Source organism: Euprymna scolopes, chromosome 39, assembly GCF_053919585.1.
Source record: "Euprymna scolopes isolate OS-2025 chromosome 39, ASM5391958v1, whole genome shotgun sequence".
Classification (NCBI taxonomy): Eukaryota; Metazoa; Mollusca; class Cephalopoda; order Sepiida; family Sepiolidae; genus Euprymna; species Euprymna scolopes.
In genome coordinates this window covers 29,889,586-29,908,491 of record NC_136520.1, presented here as the reverse complement: position 1 = coordinate 29,908,491, position 18,906 = coordinate 29,889,586, and the positions used below count along the sequence as shown (strand labels likewise).

The 18,906-nt window shown below is 30.2% G+C and overlaps 1 protein-coding gene across 50 annotated transcripts in view; it reads right to left on the bottom strand.

Moving 5' to 3' along the window:
• The window catches only part of LOC145263687 (SWI/SNF-related matrix-associated actin-dependent regulator of chromatin subfamily D member 1-like), a 273,700-nt gene that overhangs the window by 145,107 nt on the left and 109,687 nt on the right, over positions 1–18,906 (bottom strand). For all 50 annotated transcript variants that reach the window (XM_080120590.1, XM_080120583.1, XM_080120574.1 and 47 more), the window contains one exon: positions 17,629–17,737. In XM_080120590.1, the coding sequence (XP_079976716.1) occupies positions 17,629–17,737 (109 nt within the window). The remainder of the gene's footprint in view (positions 1–17,628; positions 17,738–18,906) is intronic.

Genomic DNA, 18,906 nt, shown 5'->3' with positions numbered 1-18,906 from the left:
AAATTTTGATTTTATTGTGCATGTCTTATTATATGCTCTTAAAATGCTATCTGGTTAAAAACTTTTGTCCCAAAAATAGGTGATCATTTTATTCTAAATTTATTAAAGAAATCAATCCCCCATTTTAAATTTAAAAATATCTACTTGTTTTTAATTATTTTTACTGCCTTGATTTTTTTTCTTTTTTAAATTGCTTTTTCGCCCCAATAAGGCACAGTGACACTTAGAGGTAATGGACTACTATCAAAATTTGCAAGGATACTATGTAGGGAGTTGAGCAGCAAGAAGTCTGTTCACATTACACTTGAACTTCTGCATATTAGTACAGTCAGAGAAGCAGAGATCCAGGAGGGAATTCCAAAGTTCAAGGGAAGAAACTATTTGAGTTTCGGCATCTAGTGATCTCTACAGTGTAGGGGTGGGATTTTGCTGCTTGTTTGGTTAGTCAGGGGTATTTATGTCAAGGGGGTACAAGGGTTTGGAGTTCGTCAGAGCACTTTCCATTAAAATACTCGTAAAATAGGCACAGCGATGCAACATTTCATCAATGGGACAGAGGTTGGAGTTTAGTTGACAGTGTGGGACCTATTAGATTGGTGGCTCTTTTTTGAACCCTGTCTAGGAGTGAGAGACTAGTAGGAGATGCACCAACCCAAATGTGGTAACAATACTCCATGCATGGGCGAACGGTGGCCTTGTAGGCGTAAGCAACTTTCAAGCACGGTAGAGAGAGCCCACCTTCATTGCAGCAGCCTTGGCAATGCCCTCAATTTATTTGTTCCAATTCATGTTCCCTGTGAATGCTAAGCTGAGGGGTTTGAACAAAGAGCTTTCAAGTAATGTATCATTAGCCATGGCTGTCAATGGTTGAGAAGAGTTCTTGTAGTTATTAAAGAAGTCTTACCATTCATTTATGTCCCCATTCCACTACAGACTGGCGGTCTTTCTCTAAGGTTTCAGCCATTTCCTTAGATATGTGTCCATTCGTTTTCATCTTATGTCTATTATAGAGTGTGATGTCATCCACAAATAATTTTATCAGTGAGGTCATTTATGAATAAGAGGAATAATAAAGGTCCAAGGTACACCCTCATATCACGTTGTTTTGATATCTGATCATCGCTTGCATTTTTCTATTATTTAAGAAAGATTTAATTATAGTAAGTATTTGTCTGGTAATACTATAGGATTTAATTTTCATGAGAACACCATTCTCTCATACCCTGTCAAATGCCTTAGATATATCCAGGGCTACTGCCTAAGCCTCCCTTACCTTATCCAGTCCATGGTATACAGATTACAGTTAGGATATCTGCAGTAGAACAGGCTTGTCTAAATCTATACTGTTAGTCAGAAAGAAGTTTAGTATCCATGAGGTGGTGGACTAGTGCTTGATTAATTAAGGACTCAAAGATTTTGGTGAAAAGAGGGAGGTGGCTAATAGGGGAAATAATTGAGTGGGTTAGTTCTTTTGCCAGAATTCTTGTAAACTGGTACCATAGAAGCAATTTTCCAGCAGTCCGAAAAGCAAGATTCGAGAAGGCATTTGTTGAGTTTGGAGAGAACACATATAAAAAATTCAAAAATAATGTTATTTAACTTATAAACGTATATTTGTGCATACAGAAGCGAACTTTAAGTCAACTTATGCCTGCCAAGTTCCAATTTTTTTCAATTTTGACCCCTTAAGCAGGTATTTTTGCTGGTTAAAAACCAAATTCCACAGATCCAAATCTCCTATATATCAAGTTTCAAGTCTGTAGACCAAAAAATTGACAGAGCAGTTTGTGGTCGAGACCATTCCTTAGACAGACAAAGTCACTTTTAATGTACCACTTCATCAAGAACAGACACATTTTTAGGCTCATTAAAAAAAATTACAGTTTTATTACAATATTTGTGAACAATTATTTCAGCCCAATGCTGGTATTAGCATTATACCAGCTGGGCAACTCCTTAGCACGGGGAAAAAAGTGCATTAAAACCAAATTCTATATGGGTCTCAACACTTATGGACAGTCCTTCAACAGCAATCCGATACATTCACAATGTAGCAAGTTTTTTTGTATTTTTTTAAATTTCCAACACATGCTATACGTCATATATATAAATGATTATCCATCATTGAGATTTTACATGTAGATCAATATCTAGTAGTAGCGTATATAGTTCTTGTAGTTGGACAATTATAAAATTCACTTGCCTTTGGCGTTTTTAATATCATTTTACATTGCTTGCACGGACACAATCTTTTCTTTTTATATGTTTTTTTTATATGTTTGTTTTTTTGTTTTTTTTTTCAGTTTTCACCATGCTATATTTCCTCCAACACACAACTTGAGAGTAGTTCTTCTTACTAATATTATAAGGAGATATAATATATTGTACATAGATTTTCAGTATTTACTTCAACAGTGCTCATTACTTAAGTAGAGGTAGGTAGTAAGTTGTGAAAATATATTTATGACAATTAAGCAACACAGAGGCATCTGGATTTAATCCTCATACTTATCTTGATGAGTCACCTGTGGTGATGAAATGCAGGCATCTCTCTGCAGTTTAATTGCCACATATATATATATATATATATATATATATATATATATATATATATATATATATAATTTAGGCAATAGGAATGAAAAGTTTACCAGACAAAAGCAAGTGTAAACTTATATCTAATATAATTATTAATATTTATAAAGAAATCCCAACTAAAAAAAAAAAACATCCCAATACAACCACAATAGGAAGTAAAGCTTGTTATAAGGAAAAGAAATAAAGATTGTAAATTAAAAATTTACAAGGAAATTTATTGTTCGACAAAATAAAAAATTAAAAAAAAGATATTTTTTTTGTTGAGTATTTTGTCGGACAATAAATTTCCTTGTACATTTTTAATTTACAGTCTTGCTTTCTTTTCCTTATAAATATATAGTTTGTTTTGTCTAATGAGGTCCACACTCAGTTGAAATAATGAAATAAATTTATGAGATTAGACTACGTTTGTGTTGGATCCGTTCATATATATATATATATATTTTTTTTTTTTTTTTGTTTAGTTTGGAAGAAAGAAATCCCACAGAGTGCTCAAATATTTATTAATCAGTGATATTTATTAATGATGTTACAGAAGATGATGATACCATAGGTTTCAAGTCAGGTTCACTTAAAAAAAATAATTAAAACTACCGGCTATCTTCAAAACATGACTGAAGATACTTAATAAGGTTTGCTTGGATGTGTTCACATTGCACCTGTCATGAAACTGATGCTATTGTGATTATATATATAATTAACTTTATCTTGTATTCCTTGCTTTATGAAATATCTTGTAAAAAATCATAATCTGCATAACTCTAATTCCTCACATATATTGATACTCTGTCTTGAATATTGGGCATCTTTATCAGGATAGAATTAATTTATAAACATAATCATTTATACTTCCATTTCAATATTTATAATTTTAATTACTAAATGAATATATATATATATATATACACTCACACATAGGGCTCTATATTGCGAGTGAAACAGTCACATTTGCGAGTGATTTTTCAAAGTGGTGACTAGAAATAATAAAACGCTTATCTTTTGGCAATTGAATTTCTTTCACTGATAATCTTCCAAAGCTCACTACCGAGTAAAATATCTTTTCAACTTTTTTTTTAATTTTTTTTTAAAATAAAACGAACAAAGTTAAATTATTTAAACAATAAAAGTTTAATAGAACAATATGCTCTTTTTTTTTTTTTTATCGAAGACTGTTTAAAAAAATATCTGAAGAAATTAGAATGTTTATATCTTCAAGTATCAACATAAAATTTGTATATTTAGAATTACACTTATTAAAAACACAGAAAAATCTTTATGATGTACATATTCATCACAGAACGAAGATGTCATATTCTAAAAATCATGTGAGTTTGGCTAGTAACTTTTCTATTTGGCTAGTAAATGAAAATATTCAGTTGTCAAAGGTCAACTAAAGATAAATTTGTCCATAGAGCCGTGATTATATATATATATATATATATAAGCTCATAAACACATTTTTTCATGTCTTAACTTAAAAATAGAGCATTGTTTATTTTTATTATATCATATGATTATGCCTTTTCTTTGGGTGCTTTTTCGAAACTGATCCCATATAACTGAATCGCATGAAATTAAGCAATAAGACTGACATTCAGATCTCACTGACATACAAGCAAAAAAAAAAAAAGAAAAAGAAAAATCAGCCATCAAAAAATCAATCAATCAATAAAAGAAATAAAGAAATAAAAGAACTGAGCAAATATCCACAAATCAATAATTTTAGTATTGAACACGGTACAACAGAAAAAAAAAGAGACGGTTGATCCAATAAAGCTCACAGGGCTAAAAAAGCTAAGTTCTACCTTTTTGTTCGGTTTGGGTAACATTCTTTTTTCCTGCAGTTGAAAAAGATGAAGAGCTTGAAATTTAGGAATAAAAATCTTTGTATGGTAGATTTATTCTACAGGGATGTAAAAATTCAATTAAAGAATATATATATATATATATATATATATATATATATATATATATATATATACAATTTACCGAAGGCAATTACAATGCAGGAATGTATTGGATATATGCATCATGTGTTGCTTTCAATTCTGCTTACAATCGATACATAACTGCAATACAATTGCCTTCTATAAATTATATACATGACACACAATGCTTCAAGCAAACTGCATCAATGGAAAAAAGGGTAAAAGAAAAAGTTTATAAATAGAATATGACAATATTGCCAAATTCAGGATTCGATAATCTTTTCAGAAGTTTTCAATTTTTTTTTTTAAACTGACTCCAGACAATAACTAAAATGACAGTAAAAATTAATATTTTAACCAGTCATAGAATTAGATCAATTTTCCCCGTATAAATAAAGTGTTTAGTTCGAATTTAGATGGTACATTTAAAAAATAAATGACAAGTAAAAAACACACCTAGGCAATGCAAGACACATACAGCTAATAAAATTAAACTTGCTTTTAATATCAATCAAAGCTGTTGGAAAAAATGTAGAAATAAGAAAATTAGAAAAAAGTTCTCTATTTAACACAGATTCAAGCAATTTACTCATAACACACAAAAGAGTACCCGGTCTGTATGCAGAAGACTGATCTCCACTACTTTTAAATACTAGGCGGACTAATGAGGTTTTCCAAGATATTGGAAAGCATTTCTCCTTCAAGCATTGCAAGAATGGGTGAGAGTTTCAGCTGCACTTTTTTTGAGTACTATAACTGGAATATTGTCAGGAATAGTTGCTTTGCCGGCATCAAGATTATTGATGAGCGTGGCAACATCACAAACATATGTGGATGTTGCTCATTTATTATTTCCAGTCTTGGGAGGAAATTCACGAGGTAGGCGGCCCTGATCACAAAGTTCTTGGCAAAGAGTTTGACTTTGCCAGATGCTGATGAAATCACTCCAAGCTCGTTGATGATGGTCGGGATAGAGTGTGCACATTTGTTCAGGACCTTGTTTGTTATTTGCGAAAACTTATGGGAGCTAAGCCTTTGTTCTTGTACTTTGGACTTAAATGACTGAATATATGACTCTTGCATTTTTTATCATCGTTTTGCAGTAATTGCTAGAAGTGTTCAAGGCAACTTTAGTTTCAAAACATCTATTATGTTTAAAGCAACTGATGTAGTGGTTTCTATAAGCAATAGCAGCAGCACATCCAAGGGTATACCATGGCTGGCTGTTCGGTTGGGATTTCTTGGAGGGTATGTAGTTGTCTATGCCGATGGTTAACCAATCAGTTAAGTATAGGAAGTAATAAAATAAAAAACGAATCAATTCAAATAGGAATCAGTTTTCAAATGCAAAAATGAAGCTCAATATTTGGAATATTCAATAGAGCTTAGAATAAAGTATCAAATTCAAAATCATATCATTCTATAATGAACAACTTCTGGAGAATTTTTTTTTAATTAAAAAAAAATTTTTTTTTACATTGTAGAGTTAAAGGTAAAAAAAGTTGAGGTAAACAATCTTGATTACCTGTGTTTTATTATCGAATCCTTTAGAAAAGACATGTAGAAATTATTTTGTTTCAAAATTGTTAATAAATCATACAATGATATACAATGGAATTTAATACTTACTAGCTGACTTTGCAAATTTTTTATATATATAAAAAATATATACTTGAAACAAAAATTTTAAATAATGAAAAGTTAATATTATTTGAATTATTCGAACTACTGTCCTCACATTGAGTGTTATTTTCACAACGTTTCACCGATGTAACCTCCTATTTTCTATACACATACATATCTTCTCAAACTCGGAAATCTTCCTGCCATACAACATGCATAATTTGTACACAAAGGTAGTATACTCTCTTTCCGTCAACCATAAATGGGTTCAAGTCTGAAGTAATTTGTAATTGTACTTGTCGCATAACAGAATTGAATTTTACTTAGTACTTTATCTAAGTGACACTCTTCTGGAGGTTGAAGGTTCAATCCTCGGTGCAGGAGATACTAAGAATACAATTGTGAATTTACACCTGAAGAAGGTTAGAGGTTACATCAGCTGAAACATTGTGCGGATAGCACTTAGGATGAGAACAGCAGTCCAAATAATCTAAATTATCAAGCCTCATCTCAAAATTTCAGAACCATAATAAACATTTCATTTCATATGTTTGTTGCAAACACAAAACAGAAATGTCACATTTAATCATTCAGATAAACGTTAACATTTTGATAATTTCAATACAAGTTTATCTTTCAAAAATTACCGTAAATTAAGAAAACAAAATTAAAAATCAATTTTGTGTGGAGTGATTTGTTTTTCACATAAAAATAAATTTGAACTTGTTGAAAATTACATCAATCCCCCCCACCCTTCCCCAAAAAAATAATAGGGAGGAAAGGAACAGTTGTGCAAAAGCATTAAACTTTTGCCCATGAAATAAAATAATATCGTTAAAAAGAACTATTTGTTTACACTGATTGAAACAATCATTGAATTAAAAAAACAATAAATAATAATTTAATGAATAGCACATATATTGAAATTGAGTGTTTTGATTTTACCTTTCATCTGAGAAATGGGCTTACCTTTTGTATTAAATCAAGTAATATTTTTTTTCAGTACTATATATCAAAAGTTTTGTGTTTGTAAATTTAATTGAGTTAAAAATATATTTAAAAAAGATGGCGCATTTAGGGTCTAAAATTGAATTATCTTGACATGGGACATTTTGATTTTAACATGAGTGTGAGAAATGGGGCCAAACCTTCATATTTATTCACTGAGCTATATATATATATATATATATATATATATATATATATATATATATATATATATATATATATATATATTAGTAAATTAAATATTAATTTTAAAATCATACAAGCTCTATAATTCAATTTAAAATTTCAGAATAAAAAAAATATAAAACCTGGAAAATTTTTCATAAGTACGTCAGACATCAAATTGTTAAACAAAAAATTAGGCACAAAAACTGTAAAAAGTTTAAGGTAACAAAACCAAAAGATTTTATGAAGTTAATCGCTCAATTACTTTTATAAGCTCATAATATTTTTAATCTTTAATATTGAGCTTCAGTTTTGCTTTTGAAAACTGATTCTTATTTGAATTAATCTGAATTATATAAATTTTCTTATGTGATCATAACAGCTCTCATTATTGAAGAAAAAAAAAAATTCTACAAAATTGTAAATATTTCAAGCAAGCCATTGTGGCCTACAGATAACAGTCTCAGTTGCATATGGTCAAGGGTTTAAATCTGTCCAAAGTCAATTATACTGAAAATCGGTGATGTGTATTTGAAAAAACTTTTATTACTTAGAAGAAAGTGAACTTAACAAATGATAGCATTCATAACAGCTGCCATTATTGCCGAAAAAAAATTTCTCTCTCTCCCTCTCTCTCGTCTATATATACAAGAATAGCAAACTTATTGAAGGTAAAGATTCTAAAACATTAAGTAAAAAAAAATATAATTCAACAGTTTAGCAAGTTGGAACTAATATAAACTTAGACAAAATAAATTAATGTAAAAAAATATCAAAACAAATGCAAAAATAGTTGAAACAAATTAATAAAAATAAGAAAGCCATAAAAAATAGAACAAATGTGCAAATGGCAGAAATAGCCATAAAGACAACATTAGTTTAAGGATCTAGTTTTAATAATACGACATTAGAAAACTAGAGAAAAACTACACATTTTTTTAAAAATAGAAATCAAACACAAAACCACTTACGAACACTGATCAGGGTATACAATTTATCTCTGAAAAGCTGCATTCTGATAACATACTATTCACTGATGCATGTATTTTTGATGATTTAACTTATTTCCAAATACAAAGTTTACACATAGTATTATAGTTGTTTACAGCTGTTTCAAGGCAATGTTTATTTCAAGTATACAATAACCTTAAGAGTTTTCTATTTTAACTAATTTTGAAAGAGTGTGTATATGATATTCTCTAATAAATATAGCTATCATTGCTAATTCTAAATGTTTTTTTTTTCTTTTTCAAAAATGATTATCCATGATCCAAATGAATCATTAACCTATTAACCTACACCCTTATTTTTACCTACTCCTTACCAGTCCAATGAGCCTCACATATCCTCACCACCACTCAAAAAATAATTTAAAACTCATAACTGTAGGCATGGAGGCTATATTTGTATTTACCTTTCACCATACAATAACACAGCAGCGTCCTGGGTTCAATATTTTATTGCATGTAAATATTGGATAGTTCTGTAGGAAGTGAGACTAAATTACAAATAGGAAAAGAGGTTATAATCTCCAACTCCAACTCTGCGGAGATGGAGTAAGAGGATTTCTTGTAAAAATGCTAAGAGTCAAAGTCGAACTTTTTAATCAGTAAACAATCAAAAGATATTTTAAAATCTTCCAATATTCAAACTAAGGAGTTGGAAGCTGAATTGGATATTTGGGAATTGTATAATACCTTCTGACTCCGCAACCCTGCTAAGCATGTTTTTATTTTTCTTAATGTTTGATCCAGTCTTAAATATAACGCTGTTCTCTATAGTCACCAAGAAAAAAAAATAGGTTAGACTAAAATTTAAAACAGATCTTGATTTACTTAACACTAAGCTGTGGATATGGCATAAATATGTATTATTTTGTGACCTACAAGTATATTAACATTGGTTTGAAGGGTTTTTTTATGCTAATGTACAACGTGATTCATTGTATACGAATAATTGAATGTAAGTTGCTAATTTACTTAAGTGATGAAGATCAACATTCTCTTTAAACTCGTTAAGAGAAGGTCAATTCTCCTGTTTCTCAACAATGATGAGGGAGTAAACAAAACCCTTAATAACACCCCTCCCTTTTCAACACTTTAGTAAATATTTTAGTTGCATTTATACAGGTGGTGATCCCAAGAAATTCAATGGATCCTAACAAAATATTTAATATAAATGTCTTGAATTATTTAATTGAGAGATTGGGGTAGTTTATTTTATTTTTTATTTTTTAAGAACAAAATTTTGGAGGCGATTTTTTTTTCTTTTAGAATTGACAGAACGAAATTCATTTTTTTTTTTAATAAATTAAAAATTAAATCAAGAAACAATATTTACATTTAATCACAATTCAATCAACCTATATTTTTTAGAATAGACACCGCAAAGTTTTTTTGTTGTTTTTTTTTAATTATTTTTTTTATATATATATAAAAAAAATATATGCATAAACTGAATTTGAGCACCACAAAATCACAACAGCCATTCAAACAAATTTTATTATGGATAAATTTGGTTCAATTTTGATTAATTGCTGAAAACAAAACTTATTTTTTAACTTAAGAAAAAGAGGGTGGGGAGTCCCTTTAACTTTTCTACACTCACGACCACCCACCACACCGATATTTCTATTTGACTTGAAGTTTTAGTGAAAATAAAAGAGATATAGAAAATAAGTCTGATAACATTTTTACTGCTCTTTAAATCGGAACATACTAAATATTAGAAATTTGATTGTTTTAAAAACTGTTTTTTGTTTGTTTTTAGAAATGTTGGTGCTTGTGCAGAATAGTCATCTATGAATTTCAGAACTTACAGAAATTCCCAAGTCATGACGTATGCAGCTCGCAAAACACCCCAGTGATCAGAATATTTTTTTCCAAACTATTTTTATTGGCATAAGGAGGGCAATATTTTTAATTGTTTTGTTTTTTCAGTGTGTGTGTGAAGGAAAGGCTGCAGACAGAGAAAAGAAGTTGATAAATTGATTTTCTTATCTATTATTCTTTGCATTTCTATAATTGTTTTTTAGAGGGGGTCTGCGGTCATCTAGACTTAAGGTTATGGTTAAGTTTGAGTTAGTGCTAAGTTTCCAATGCTTTATTTTGGGGAAAGGTGTGCTGCAAATGTAGGAGAGAGCCAAAATTGGAATTAGGCATATTCATGAAATATTGAAGAAGGCAAATAAGTAGTAAGACCAAAAATCAATGAAAAAAAAAAACTTGTGAAAGGATTGTGTTTTCCAAATATCTGTTTCTACAATTTATCGTTTGCATACTTTGGCAAAGTTCATAATTTGTCGATGAAACTTGGGAATCTCTGTCAAATTCTTAGATGACTATTTTGCATCTGTACTAAACCTTTTTTGGGATCAAATTTTATTTTTATGAAACACATGATGGGATTTTCTTAGATTTTTATGTGTCAAGGATACAAGATGCATACTTTTGCATCCTCTTTAAAATTGTATTTTTTCCATATTTTGTGCGTTGGAAGAATGTATTGATCCAAAAAAGTATATTAACAAAATTTTTAAATTATATTAGAGTTGGTGTATTTTCCTTTTATAGTCACTGTATAGTAGACATTTTTTATTGCAAAAATTCTAAAAAAAATATTTTGAGAAAGATTTATATTTTGTTTATTGATGTTGGTATGGGTCTTTTTTTTAAATTTTAGTCAGATAAAAGCAATTGATAAGGTTTATTTGGGAAGTTATATAGCCACGTAAAGGAGAATAATCAAAGGAAAAAAAAGAGAGAGGGGATTACAAAATGGGGAAAGAAAGAGGTAGAAAGAAGGAAAACAGATAGGGAAAAGTACTGAGAATAAAAAGGAATAAAGAAAATGAAATAAAAAAGAAAAGCAAAAAAGAGAAAATTAAAAAAGTGAAAGAAAGAAAGAGGCAATAAAAGAGAAAAAGAAAAACAGAAAGAGGTAAAAGAGGGGGAAGTGGAAAAAAGAAAAGGAAAAAGGGAATATAAAATGAAAAAGAAAAAAAGACAAAAATGGAAGAAAAAAAAGAAAAGGAAAGAAAAAATGCTATGTTTGTCATCCATAATATTGTTTTACTAAAAAAGATTTGATGTTGTTATTATTTATTTAAAAAATTTTTTTACAAATAATTTTTAATGGCCATTCCCAATGCTATAGAATAAGGGATGACCTTGCTATAAAATTACTAAGAAAACAGAAAATATCTAAACAAAGAGGGGGTATATTAAAGAGGTCATGAATGAGGCTGCCATTTTTCCATGACTAGTTTGTTTGCTTTTTGTAGTGGTAACAAAAGAGTATCCCTTTTTGGAGGAGCTAGATTTTTTTACACATTAAAAACCAAATTTATGCCTAACTCTGCTCAGACAAATAAAGATAAGTCAAAGTTGTCCTCTTTTTAAATTAGACCATTCGGCTAACTCCTTCGTTTTCTTTTCTTCTGACCTATTAATTAAAATGTTTGATTTTCTGGTTTATTAAGTGTTTAAGAAGATTTTTTTTCTCATTTTTTAGGAGGCCCCTTTTTTATTTTCATTTTACAAATATTCCAAATTATGATTAAAAATTAGAATAAAAAATTTCTTCCTTAACCATAACACTAAGTTTAAGTGGCGACAGCTTCCCCCCAAAATACAGTTACTTTTTCTTTTTCAGTTCAATTAGAGGGCTTTTCTTTTAGTGTAGAGGGGATATCTGAACTTAGGGTTTGAGGGAGGGTTTATTTTTAAGTTGCTTAGGAAAGATTTCGTCTAGTCAACCATAGACTGTAATGTTGTCACTACCTAAAGAAAAATTGAGTTTTGCTAAATTTTCAGAAAATAATTACCTCCCTTGTTACAATTCAAACTCTCTGGTTTAATGTTTTTAAGCAAAACTCAATTTTAACCAATTTTCTTTAAAAACTATTTTCATTAATAATTAGTTTTCTACCTTATCGTTTTTCGAAATTTTTGGATATGTTCATTACTGCGACATGACAATTAAGTAGATATCATTAGTTTTCAAATTTCAAATTTTGCTCTAATAATAAAAAAGCACCAAAAATTTATTTTAAACTAACCCCACACACATACAAAAAAAGCTTATTCAACGAATGCAAAAAAAATAATTTGTCTGATTTAATTTCAAAAGAACAACTCTGACTTATCTCCGCTACAAAAAACCGACAAAACTAGCCATGAAAAAAAAAAAATGGCCACCTATTTTGGGAGTTAACATGTTCAAGATAGCAATGAAGAAATTTAAAACAATCGCATGTTGATTATCATAATTCTGCCAAAGTGTAAACTTTCTTATTTTAAAAATACATTCACTACTTCTCTACAATCACATGTGAAAAAAAGTGCCTTATTTTATTTGAAATAATCCAATATTTAGCATCGGAAATGCGATAATCATAAACTCTTAAAACACATTTTGATAATAAATACAGGGTCCACCATAAGTAATTATGCTATTTTTCTAAAAGAATACCCATCCCAGGATGGGTAAAATTCCCTAAACAGTTTTGTATTTTATTTATTTATTTTTTCAAATTTCTTATCAGTTTGTTCAAGCTGGGGATGGAGTATCCTATCAAATGCCAAACATTCACTTACTATCTCATATATACCAACCTAGAAGTCTTTTTAAAGATTATAACCATACATTTAAGTACAATTATTTTAATCTTTTTTGCACATGGTTCACCGGGTATATTTATCAGATAGTTTTTGAAAGTCTTTCCTATAATTACTAGGTCTTCCTAAGATTCCATTTTTTTCTATATTGTACATAAGACTCTGGTATTTCGTCATCTTTTCCCTCTCAGCTCTGTTTAATACAGCATCGTAAGGAACACTAACTTCTACTAAGGTTGCTTCTTTCTCCTCCTTATCCCATATCACTATGACAGGTTTAATAGCTCAGTTTTGAAAGTACATAGCTGTAGGAAATGCATAGTCATAGTGGATGGTGTATGACTTATTTCCAACTGTTATTTCTGGTAAACATGTTCACAGGAGTTGCTGCTGCATTCAAATTTTATGTCCTCATATGAACACTAAATAAGTGCTGGTCAACTGTATTTCTGACCATCTAAATTCGTAGCACCCTTCCTCCCTTGTTCGCTTTCCTCCTTTTTTTCTCTCTCTCTCTTCCTTGGCCTTTTTTAATGGCAACAAAACATGTAATATTTTAATCTATGCTGAATAAATTGAGTTGAAAAATATATATATATATATATATATATATATATATATATATATATATATAAAAGCGAAAATGTGTGTGTGTGCGCATTTTTCTATATGTCCGCTAAAGGCTTTTTTTGCTGAACTTCTCGGTCGGCTCACTCCTTAAAACTTTTTATATGCTGTCTAGATGATAATATGTACGACTTAACAACAGGGGTCGTACGTGTATTTAATTTGCCCGACTTTTAAACGCTATTTTTTTCCAGATTTTTAGATCGCCGCATGTTTCTTTCACTATAAAAAAAAAAACGAAACTGGATTCGAATTGGCCGGGTGGTGGTCTCCAGAAAGCGATGTAAACGTTTGGTCAATGTCGGCTTTTCACCGTCATATCAGACGATTGCTTTCATTTGGACAACACTCCTCTAATAAACGGGGGAGCTGCTTTTCCTCCCCAAAGTTGGGGTTTCACCTCATTAAAAACCGTCCCGCAGAAAATGTTAACTGCTGAATAGCAGTTGTAAATCTTAACTACGTGACTACTATTTGACCTCATTAAGTGGGCCCCTATCAATTCTGCTTAAATAAATTCAAACGTCTTTCACTTACTCTTTCTTGCTGGCTGAGCGGTTAACGTCTCACGTTTTTTTTCCAACTTCGCCTCAGGACTTCGGGTTCGATCCTAACTATCTACCAAAACTTTGTTTTTTTGATTTAAGAGCATACACACCTCCAAACACCCAGGCAACGCCGGGTACCCCCACTAGTAAATAAATAAAATAATAATGATACAATATGCCTGCAATATGTATTTGGAGAGACTGAAAAATAAATATGTTTATCCTCTTCTAAAAATATGAATTAGATATTTTTAAAAATGTCTTTACAATTTTTACAATAAAAATGCCCCTCCTTTAAGTACCCCAAACGTTGGCATATATATATACACACACATTATATATATATATATATATATATATATAAAGATATATATAAAGATGATTGATAATTTATAATTAGATTTAAAAATTAAAAATAGGTTTCATAAGGAAGAACGAACAAACAAAATCAATAAATTGCACGATCGTTTCGGAAACGATGTTTTTATTGTGATAGACAATGAGTCTGGGACAATAATTTTATGATATTTTGAAACAGTCTCATCAGCAAAAATATTAGGTGTTTTATTTTTTTCTAAAGACACCAAAAATAAACCTAGCATTTTTTAAGTAAGGCAGATGTATCTTTTAATGGTTCGCCTTCTATCGAGCTTAATATATATCTACATTACAACGAGCACTGTTTTCTTTTCTTTTATTTTATTGTATTAATGAATTTACTAATACATTAAAATATACTCTGCTCTTTAGACTCTTGTTCTAATCCCCTAAGTGTATACATATATATACACACACACACACACATCTATAATATAAATCTCACCTGTCTGTATGAACGTATGTATGCATATAGGTGCCTGCCTAAAACAGACAGAGGCGATGGATTTTCACAAGATCGGTATCATTTTGAAGCTCGACCTTTTGGACAACAAATATCGAAAAATTAGCCAAAAACATTAATTCCTTCACACTGGGCAGTTTTCTACAGGGAGGGGTCGCTTTTTTCACTGATATTTTTTAAAGTCATCGCCTCTTTTCGATTGTCTAACCTTAATTAAAACCTACGTCACTTCCGGTTTGGTGATGGACGCAACAGCAAACACGTCACATTTTTTTTTTCACATTCTTTTCCCCCTTCACGGTACGGTTTCGAACTTGCCTGCCTACTAACACTTTTTTTTTTTTTTTGCTCAACACACACCTCCAAACACCCGGGCAAGGCCGGGCACCCAGGCTAGTATATATATATAAATGCTTTTCATCATTTTTCCAGATCTTTTTATTAAATAATCATTAAAACTAATTGCTCCAAATCGTTGCAAGTTAGAAATCTAGTTTTTTGTCTCTATTCACCATTGATCAATACCCAACTTTCTTCACATGGACATATTTGATATGCAACAAAAGTTACATATGGCAGACCCTGTAGTTTTGATTTTGAGACATTTTATAGCTATTGAAGCATCCATTAAAAAAAAAAAACAAACATCATTTTTAAAAAATAATTACATAGATTTCTCATGGATGAATCTGTAATTGCACCAAGAGTCTAAAAGTTTCACTATTGAGGTACAAGCTTGAAAGAGTCGGAGAAAGAATGCTGGGAATTAGAGATTTATTTTTTTTATTATTGTTGACAGCTAAACTTAATTCTTGGGACAATACCATATAAATACAGTAAGTTTTTTTTTGTTGTTTTTGTTTTAATTCCATTTTCACCCCAAATAAGGCACAGTGCCACTTTGATGTAGGGGGTTACTATCGGGGACATAAGTTGAAGTGATATTATATGGAGTTGAGTAGCGAGATGTCCATTCACATTACACTTGAACTTCTGCATGTCAGTATAGTTAGGAAAGCAGGAACCCGGGAGGGAGTTTCAAAGACTAGCAGTTCTGGGGAAGAAACTATTACAGTAGAAGGCTTTCTTACACCTAGGGATCTCTACTGTGAAGGGGTGGGATTTTGCTGCTTGTCGGGTTTGTCGGGGATATTTATGTCTAAGGGGTACAAGGGCTTGTAGTTCGTTGAAGCATTTCCCATTAAAATACTTGTAGAACAGGCAGAGGGATGCAACATCACGTCGATGTGAGAGGTTGAAGCTTTGATGACAGTTTAAAAACAACAAAAGTGCCTGGTATTTAGATTATTTTTATGGCTGTAATTTTGTTGGTAACTTTTAATATGGCTAGAAATTGCTCTAGAAAAGAAAATAAAACTGCTGGAAAAACAAAAGAAATTGGATAAAATAGGCATTAAAACGATTAAAACGAATCGACATAAGTTTCAGTTAAACAAAAAGATACAATCAATAAATGCTATCTCTCTGAAGAATCAACAGACAGAATATTGAAAGACTTTTAAGGAGTCAGAGTTAGAATTTTTGGAATCCAGGAAGTCAGATCAATCCTAGTAAAAAAACAAAAAACTTAGAGAGAGAAGAGGGAAAGAAAAGGATGAAGAGAAGAAAGGGAAGTGGTAAGAGGATGACAAACAAAAGAGTAGAGTATTAGTAAAGACGGGCAAATAGATGGGGGTTCTTAACCTGGGAGTCATATGCTATGTATCATACAGAAAACATAAAACATACTGCAAAGTTCATGTGTAATTCTTACATTTAATTTTTTTTTTTTAATAAAGCAAATCGAAAATAAAATAAAAATTTCTCAAGAAATACAAAGAATTTTAAATAATCTCTAAAACTTCAAGAAAAAGTGTTTTGAATTAAAAATCTTTGTTAATTTAAAACAAATTTGAAAGCAAAACACTTCTGAATTATTTTGTATAGATTTTGCTTGAAAGAAATTTATTGGAAATTGAGGTTCTTATCCAGAATTCCCCCTACATTAAAAAACAAAAAGAAAGAAAAATTTGTATGATGTACCTGTGATGAAACAAAAATATCACATTCCAAAAATCATGTAAATTAATCAAATAGTTTTATTTTTATAAAAACAATCGTTTTTAAGTGATTAATGAGAATCCATAGGCATTACAAGATAAATCTTGCAAGTTTTGAATTATTGTTGCATTATTTCCTTTGTTTTGGAGATTTTATTTTAAAATGATGTGCAAGACAGTCACTCTTCCAATACTTATAAAATTTGATTCATTTATTTAAAAAAACTATTGGATCAATTTACATGATTTTTGCAATATGATATTTTAGTTTCATCATACAGATTTTTGTTTATTTTTGTTTTTTAATAAAGGGGGGGGGATTCTGGACAAGAATCAACATTTTTTTTTTTTAACTTTAATTAGGAAAAGAAAATTAAAAAAAATTTTTTTTTTTCAATAATTTTTCTTTTTTTAAATAAAAAAGAATTAAGCTGTATTTTCCATGTTCATCAATTTATGAAGAAGTCCATAAGTGATGTGTAGGTTAAGAATCACTAATTAAATATAAACAGGATATACAAAAAATAAATAAATAAAAAAGAAATTAAAAAAAAAAAAAAGAAACAAAAAAGAAAGAAATAAAAAAATAAATTAAACCAATTAATAACTTACCTGGATAACCATGTGGTGGTACACCGGGTCCACCCGGCCTCATGCCCATGGGGGGCGGTGGTGGACCTCCAGTGCCCATTTGGGGTCCAGGGTATGGGGCCCGAGGTCCCTTCAAATAGAAAAAAGGATAAGAGAATCTCCTACAAGACAGTTATGGGTAAATTTTTGCTCACTTAGAAAATTAGAATTTAGATGTTTAAGTGTGTCTTTTTTATGTACGAATATTTAATGATATGAACGTATGCTTAATTGGATGCATATTAATGAGATGCAGTACTCTAGCTTGGAGATGAACAATATAAAAAATCAATTCAATTATTTGTTAATATTTGAACAAATGATATATACTAGTGAGACCTGTGGAAATTCCACAGCGCCATCTTCTATTTGCAATATATTGCTGCTGGACATTCTGTGAATGTCCAGCGTGAATGAATGGAGACCTTGTGATATTATTGTAGCCCTTTTGTTAAAACTGTAAAATATTTATCTAAGTAATCTGGTTAATGTAGTGTCAGAATATATCTGGTTATTACGTTTTTTTTTCGATTATCCTTATAGGAATGTGTGACATATTTCCATTGTATGGATGCCTGGCACAAACTGAAACCACACAATATTATTATACCATCTTTAGATCTTTAGACTAAACATATACTACCCTTGAATCCTAGCCAGAAGACCATTATTTATTTATTTTTTTACAATGTGTCTTTGGTGATCGGAAGATCCTATTTATTAAAAAGGAGGATAGAAATTAATTTGAATATTAAATTAGCGTACCTAAATACTAATTTAATGTTCTTAGAATGTTATCTTCTTTCCTCCTTTTTAATAAATAGGATCTCTTGATTAAATAATTTATAATCTGGAAACCGTGGCACACGTACATACATTAAAGGTACTATGGTATTAATATATATATATATATATATATATATATATATATATATATATATATATATAAGCATATATGAAAAGGGTTTTTAAGTTAGAGCCAAAGTCGTCTGCTCTTTTTACCTTCTGGATAATTGGAACGGTTATGTGGATAAGAAATGAGGATATGAGGTGATATGAGGGGAGGAGGGCTCTCAGGGGGTTACTATTCTTTAGAACTTTTTATATACTCCCTAGATTGTAATATCTACAATTTGTGAACAGAGATCATCTATATCTTTTATTTGAGGGACTTTTACAAAATTCACACTATTTTGTTCTGACACGTGTTTGTTTGGGTTTTTTGTATAAAGCGAAAGGCACCGATGCAAAGGCATCAGC